The sequence below is a fragment of the Bison bison genome, unplaced genomic scaffold (assembly GCF_000754665.1).
Source record: "Bison bison bison isolate TAMUID 2011002044 unplaced genomic scaffold, Bison_UMD1.0 scf7180017864056, whole genome shotgun sequence".
NCBI lineage: Eukaryota > Metazoa > Chordata > Mammalia > Artiodactyla > Bovidae > Bison > Bison bison.
The window spans coordinates 4,905,187-4,913,387 of record NW_011494628.1 but is presented as its reverse complement, the minus strand read 5'-3'; the positions used below and the strand labels follow the sequence as shown (position 1 = coordinate 4,913,387).

Genomic DNA, 8,201 nt, shown 5'->3' with positions numbered 1-8,201 from the left:
CTTTCACAGCATCATCTTTCAGGATTTGAAATAGCTCAACTGGAATTCCATCACCTCCACTAGCTTTGTTCGTAGTGATGCTTTCTAAGGCCCACTTGACTTCACATTCCAGGATGTCTGGCTCTAGGTCAGTGATCACACCATCTTGATTATCTGGGTCATGAAGATCTTTTTTGTACAGTTCTTCTGTGTATTCTTGCCATCTCTTCTTAATATCTTCTGCTTCTGTTAGGTCCATACCATTACCCCTCAATTCCAGGCTAATACAATTCTCTCTTGGGAAGCTCTCCTGAACTTCACCATAGCCTAGTTTCTTGTTTCATTGTTTTCCCATAGGAGTTAGTCCCTAGCACATAGCACTTAGTAGCTTGTTGTAACATGGTGCTTTTATGTATACCAAAGAGTTCCTAAAGAGTCAGAAATACAGTTTATACTCCCAGCATTGTGACTTAAGACATAGAAAACATTCAATATGTGATCACTGAAAAATCTCAAAGTAGCAAAATGCCTACTGCATTTAAAAAAAAAAAAGGAAAACACACATACAAACACATAAATGGAAACATACTATTTGAAATGAAGACTGAAACCTTAAAAATGAAATGCAAGTTTTCCAAATATGTCATGTCCTTTCAGATTTTAATACTAAGCAATTAGTCCACTTTGTCAATATAGCTTTTTTAACTTTTTAAAAAAGGAAAATGTTTTACTGAATTTTTTTGTTTGCTTGTTAGTAAAATGCAATTCTTGCCAAGTGGATGAGATGGCTGGATGGCATCGCCGACTCCACGGACGTGAGTTTGAGTGAACTCCGGGAGTTGGTGATGGACAGGGAGGCATGGCGTGCTGCAGTTCATGGGGTTGCAAGAAGTTGGACACGACTGAGCGACTGAACTGAACTGATACATCCATAAGTTTCACTAAACCAGACATCACCTACTATAGCTGCTTCAGAGTACCAAGGTAAACAGGAGAAATATTTATTGAGGACATTGAATGGTGATTCTACAGAATTATAAAAATAACTTACATGTACTCATTTGTTCATAATGCCTGTGGAACATAACAGGCACAGGGTTAGATTCATGGTTTCCAAACTCTTGCCATGATCAGCTTACCAAGTGCACTTCCGTATCAGCAACGGCAAGTCATGACAACACTGCCACAGCAGTATTAATAAGCATTCAGGAGGGCAGCTCACTCTTTCTCTTTTCCCCCATTACTCCACATATCCAAGCAATCTCTTACTTCCAGCCAATGGCCCCAGCAGTTTCTATTAATATATCATCAGTCTCATCATATGGTCTACTGAGCTCTACATCAGAACTTAGACAATGCATTGAACTAAGAGATGCAAGAAAGAAATTGAATTGAACTGCTCTTCAAGTTTTCCAGAACTATTCTTCCACCATGGAAAAGACATGTGGTACTCATTTGTTACTATCCAAATGGTAGGACGGAAAGAGTCCTAAATCACATTCAGTTGCAAACATCAGTGAACCAAATACAACACAAAAAAGAAAAATCTCACTAAAGAAAAATATAATAAGTTTCAGTGATAATGATATGACAATAGTCTTCGGTCTTGCTTCCCATATTATATGATATAATAACATTCTTTGGGGCTTCCCAGGTAGCACTAGTGTAAAGAATCCACCTGCCAATTTAGGAGATGCAAAGGACACGGGTTTAGTCCCTGCGTCAGAAAGATCCCCTGGAGTAGGAAATGGCAACCCACTCCAGTATTCTTGCCTGTAAAATCCCATTGACAGAGGAGCCTGGCAGGCTACAGTCCCCGGGGTCACAAAGAGCCGGACACAACTTAGTGACTGAACAGCAACAATAATTCCATAGATAAATACGGATCTTTATTTATGGCCAATCTCTTCAACAAGATGGTTAACTCTACTCAAGGACATTCTCTTAAATTTATTTTTTATTACATGTATATTCTAAAATTATCTTTTACTGAAGTATAGTCTTAAATTTAATAAGTAACAGCTAGAAAAAATGTTTTGGGGACCCAAAATGTCCCATTTCTACAGGGTATGACTCAACTTCCTGTTCTTACTTATGTACCAACCAAAGTCTTTCATAAAGTACACTTTGTATCCCTAGTTTTTTTCAACTCTTTAATGCATACATGCTCCTTTAATCAGGGCACAAAAGCTAACTTTGTGAGACGACCACCTAATATGGAACTCAGGTTCATTCACTCCCAAATCATTCAGGCCTAAATACCCATTTTCCCATGGTGATAATGGCATCTCCTTTGGACTATGTCTGTGATTATGGACTTAAGCTGCTTTCACATTTGTTCCATACTTCCTTCTACAATATTTTGGTATCCATAAATAGGGTCTCTCATTGTGTCCAGTGAGTCCACAGAACTCTGAAATCTGTATCCCTCACTGCCTCCTAGACTGGTTGACTCCAAAATTTACATTTCTGTCTCATTTCGCAAAAATACAAATGGAGAAGATTCTGATGTTCAGATAGGATGTGTTCAGTTAACTATTTCAATGAATATAGAAATGTACTATTTCTTAAATTAAGCAAATTCATGAAATAGATAATAATTATGAAAAACAAATCTAAACAATATATTCATAAAGGTGACAGGGCATATAAAATGTAATCTTACATTTATCATTCACCTTCACACAAAGCACTGAAAAACTCATTTAACTCTCTGTAAATATTACCAAATTGCTCATATGGAGGCAACAAAACTCATAGAAAGTATCTCCACAATGTGAAATACAATTCAGAAGGCCTAATATGTTATTTTGGTCATTTTGGAGGGAAAGTAAATGGTATCATGAATTTAATCATCTAAAGGCACCAATGTGAGCAGTGGTCCAAACACTATGTACTTTTTTATTACTAAAATGCCACTGGTTCATGCTCATTCAGAAACAGATCATCAAAACACTGTGATAGGAAGGGTTTAAAATCAGCTCCTATCTAAATTTTTCAGCAGTTCAACAGCAGAAATAACATATTTGATAATTAGCCAATTTGTTGTTAAATGAAATACTGGATTTAAGATCAGGCAAATTCTTAAGGTTGTGACTCTACTTTAAGGCTATGAACAATGTTTACACTGAGGAGGCTTATTACTTAGTTTCCTTAACTGACAACAGCAGTAATGTCACTTATCTTGTACAGACTGTATGACTCAAATGAAATAATAGTTATAAAAGTTCCAGTTCCTTCCCTACTTCCTCCTTTACACAGAATATACCCTTGATCCAAACTACTCTTTATGAAAATGAGTGATGCACGGAAAACCAGGAAAATGGAATAGATAGTATAAATCAACCAATATCCCATGAGCAAAAACAATTCAAACATATACTACGAATGACATTAAAATTATCTCTGTGCGTGTTCTGTGTATGTAAAATGTATTGCATATTGATAGGTAATTGATGGCCAAATGGCTAAAAACATGATGAACTGCAACCATACTAAGGCAATTCAGGCAATTTATTAAACCAGAGTCATTCATTAGCTTTAGCTAAACTTTGTCAATTCTATATATAAAATAGGAACTTGCTTATATTTCATTCAAAACACTTTGCTCTTCTTTCCCATACCTTAGACTGAAACCTATCAGACATCAGATCAGCAACAGTTCTGTAAAGTGTGTTAGAAGTATGTATGTGTGTGAACAGAACTATTATATCTAAGAGAACCCTCACCCACTTAGGGACAGTGACAGTATTTTCTCTGCAGATTATATATGTTCCACTCTAACAAATAGATACGTAAAATGATTGACTTCCATCATGTAATTTTTTTTAAATGTTCCGATGTTTTGTTCATAGTTGGTGAAACTGTAACTTAAAAAAAAAGATTAGTAACAAAATATTCAGGAAAAAATATAAAATTAGGAGAATGGCTAAAAAAATGGGAGATTACAAGAACACTGAAGTACTTAAAATAACCAAAGAGCAATAAATATTTACATGATGTTTTACAACGTTATAGTGCTTAAACAGTACATTATTTCATTACCGGCTCACAACCCCTATTCCATTATAAAAGTACTAATCTTTTACATGAAAGTAAGCCAAGAAACATTAAAGACTAGTCCTCTACAATAATGAACTAGAGGATTCAGAAATCAAAATTTGTTCTTCTAGCCAAAAATTCCACATATGCTCTACAATATTACCATATAGATTGAGATGATTAAACCAAGAACATTGAAAGAGCTATTTCTTTGAAAAGAGGAACAAAATGGAAACACCTCCAGCTAGACTTGGGTTCTATCCCTGGGTCAGGAAGATCCAAGGAAATGGCAACCCATTCCAATACTCCCTTGCTTGGAGAATTCCATGAACAGAGGAGCTGAGCAGGTTACAGTCCATGGGATCCCAAAGAGCAGGACATGACTGTGTGACTTTCACTTTCACGTTCCAGCGAGACAGACTGAGGGAAATTACAGTAACAAGAATGGAAGAGGAGGCATCACTACACATCCTACAGACATTAAAAGGATAATAAGAGGATACGATGAAAATTGTATGCCAATATATTTGATAACTGAAATTAACCAAAAGAATTACTTGAAAGACACAAAACTACCAATGTTCACTCAAAACAAACAAAAAACTTTCCTATATCTATAGAAATGAAATTTGTAATTTAAAACCTTCTCACAAACAAAATCCCAGACCCAGATGGCTTCAACAGTGAATTCTAGCATACATTCAAGAGTGTGTGTGTGTGCATGTGTGCTAAGTTGCTTCAGTCGCGTCTGACTCTTTCCCACCCTATGGACTGTAGCCCGCTCCTCTGTCCATGGGATTCTCCAGGCAAGAATACTGGAGTGTGCTGAGTGCGTTGCCATGCCCTCCTCCAGGGAATCCTTCTGACCCAGGGATCAAAGGTGCGTCTCTCACGTCACCTGCACTGGCAGACGGGTTCTGCACCACTAGTACCACTTGGGAAGCCCACATTCAAAAGTAAGTATTATCATACTACACAAACTCTTCAATAGAGAGAAATGAATACTTCCCAACTCATTTTACGAGGAAATGAGCTTATGATTCTTAAGATCACAAACGGAGAAAGATTTTACAGGAAAAGAAAAATGTATCCTCAAATCAATCATAAAAATAACTAAAATTTCTTAGTAATATATTAGCAAATCAAATCCAGTATTGTATGAAAAGGTCATTACACTGCGATCAAATAGATTTTTTCCTAGGAATGCAAAGGTGACTTAACACTGAAATATCAGTTACTGTAACTCACCACATTTATAAGATTAAGAAGAAGAACTATATAATCATTTCAATAAAATCAGAAAAAGCATTTTACAAAATTCAACAATGATATTAACATACTGATGGTGAAAAAAAAATGCCCTGCAAATATGAATAGAAGTGAATTTCCTCAACCTGATAAAGGACATTATCTTAAAATGTAATGCTAATAGCATATGCAATGGTGAAATATTTAATGCTTTTCCTAAGACTAAGTCAAAACTCTTATGATTACTAACTGTAGGTCCTAGCCAGTGTAATAAAGTATGAAATGCAATTAAAAGGTATCTATTAAAACTTGCTAGGACAAGTAAGTAAGTTTATTAAGGTCTCACGATATAAGGTAAACAATAATAAAATTTTGCATTTTTATATATTAACACAAAACAATATGGAATATTTCTGAATGAATTTAACCAAAAATGTTTAATACTTGCATGCTAAAAACTACAAAATGCTGAAAAATCAAAAGAAAATAAAACAAAGGGAGAAATATACTGTGTTTCATGAGTTGGAATATTCAGAACTAGATCCACACAAAAATGGCCAGTTTTCAAGAAAAGTATCAACATAATCCAAAGTGAAAAGAACTGTTGCTTCAACAAATGGTTATGAAATAATTAATAGTCACATGTTAAAACAAACAGAACTTAACTTCCAATCTTCCTTTACACCATATTTTAAAAAATTCACACAAAGGGATCTTTGTGCGATCCTAACATAAGACCTAAATATAAGAGCTAATATAACCAACTTTCAGTAGAATGCAGAAAAGAAAAAACCCTATGACCCAAGAATTTATACCAATTCTTAGACTACAGACAGCATATGACATAAAAGAAAATTTTACTTGAACCTCATCAAAATTAAAATCTTTTGCACTTCAAGAAATATTGTTAAGAAAATAAAAGACAAGCATCAGATTGGGAGAAAATATTTGACAAATGCATTTCCAAATTAACTTATATCCCAGATATATAGTGAACTCTTGAGATAACAAGACAAACAATCACATTTTTAAAGTGAACAGAAGATTTGAACATAAACATTACAAAAGATTTAAGAATAGCCAATAAATACAAGAAAAATCCTCAATATCAGCCATAAGGGCAACACAAAATTAAAACTACAATAAGATACCTTTATACTACCATTTACAAGTCTCCAATTAAAGAGACAGGACTGAACTGAATGAACTGAATATCCAGGATGCATATCAACTGAGATTTTCATATACTGCTTATGAGAATGCAAAGTTTTTCACTACAGAAAGCAATTTGCATGTTTATTATGAAACGAAATATACACTTAATAAGAAACCCAGCAATCCCACTCTTATGTATTTACTCAAGAGATAAGAAAACCCCTGGAAAAGATCTACATTCAAGACCTAATAGTTTTACTTATAATAACCAAAAACTGAAAACCCAAAAGTCCATCAACTAGTGAATAGAAAACTGAAGTATATATCCATAAAATGTAATACTACTCGGAATAAAAGGAATAGAATAAACCCCTGATAATCTATTATAAAATGGATAATCTCAAAAGCATTAAGCTAAGTAAAAGAAGGCTGACAGAAAAAGACTTAGATACTATTTGATTTGATTTATATGAATTTTTAAAAAGGTAAAATTATACAAACACAAAATAAATCAAAGGTTGCAAAGGAGAGGACCAGGGAGAGGGAACTGGCTTCAAACAGACAAGGAAATTTTGGTGAGTAATGGAATTGTTCTAAATCATGACTGTGGTGACAGTGAAGGGATTATTATTCAAAACTCATCAAACTGTACTTTTTAAACTGCTGAATTGACTGTGGGTAAATTATGGCATAATAGAATTGACTTAAAGTAAATTAAAACAAACAAGTATTTAAAACTTACCGCAGCACTACAACCAGGGAAATTGAAAAAAGTATCAGGACCATGTCTTTGTGGCATCTGATTAAGAACGGATAATAATTTTACTGCATGCCTTGGCTAAGGAAACAAAAAAGAGAAATGTCACTGTACAAATTTAACAAAAATATCTAATATATCACCTTAACCATCAGACTGTTTTCTAACTAGAGAGAAAATTATTTTTAAATCATTTACTGAACTATTTAAGAGGAACAATTTCTATTACCAATTTAAGTTTATAGCTCTCTAGAGACAAACTGCTGAACATTAAGTATTAATGCACTGATACTGAATACTTTTCCCTTTGACCACAGCTTACCCAGATTCCACTTTCTCCTCGAAGCATGCTGAACAAAAGCTTCAGTTCCTTGACAGTGATGCTGTAGCTGGCAAGAACCCCCAACATATCAACTAGAAGATCTTCAAAGGAAAATAAAGTTATTCTGAACTCTAGTCATAAGCTGTCATCTGTCAAGGTAATACACTTTTAGAAAGAGCAAAAGTTATCTCGTCATTTCTACATATATATTGGCATCCATTATAGCCAAATAACCTCATGAATAGCCATTCAAATTAACAATTATCAATCATCATATAAGAAAAAAATACTTTAAAGACTTTTTTCCCCACCCGGAATTACGATTTCAATTAAGTTCTCTTTGCAAAGTCATAAAAAAATGATTTTATAAATTCCCAGAATATACATACATACACATAAATCTGCTATATGCAGGGAAAGACAGGCAAAAATATGCAAAGGTACAATGATTTAACATTGTAAATTTGTTATTTTCAAATGAAAACTGATGTTTGACCACATTTTGTTTTGGAATTATCTACTCTTAATAAAATATATTCTTGAAATATCCCTTTGCCCATCAGCAACAATTCTGAGTACTCACTCCTTGCCTGGCATCATTCCAAGTGGTTTACAAGCATTAACTTCACAAATCCCTGTAACAAGCTTAAGTATTATCATTAACCTCTTCTAAAAATGAGGAAGTGAGGCACAGGTAAC

At 34.2% G+C, this 8,201-nt stretch overlaps 1 protein-coding gene across 1 annotated transcript in view; it reads right to left on the bottom strand.

The window, feature by feature from the left end:
• The window catches only part of LOC104985671 (neurobeachin), a 200,171-nt gene that overhangs the window by 133,888 nt on the left and 58,082 nt on the right, over window positions 1–8,201 (bottom strand). The window contains exons 3-4 of the mRNA XM_010835938.1: window positions 7,503–7,603; window positions 7,166–7,261 (exon numbers count right to left, since the gene is read on the bottom strand). Of these exons, the coding sequence (XP_010834240.1) occupies window positions 7,166–7,261; window positions 7,503–7,603 (197 nt within the window). The remainder of the gene's footprint in view (window positions 1–7,165; window positions 7,262–7,502; window positions 7,604–8,201) is intronic.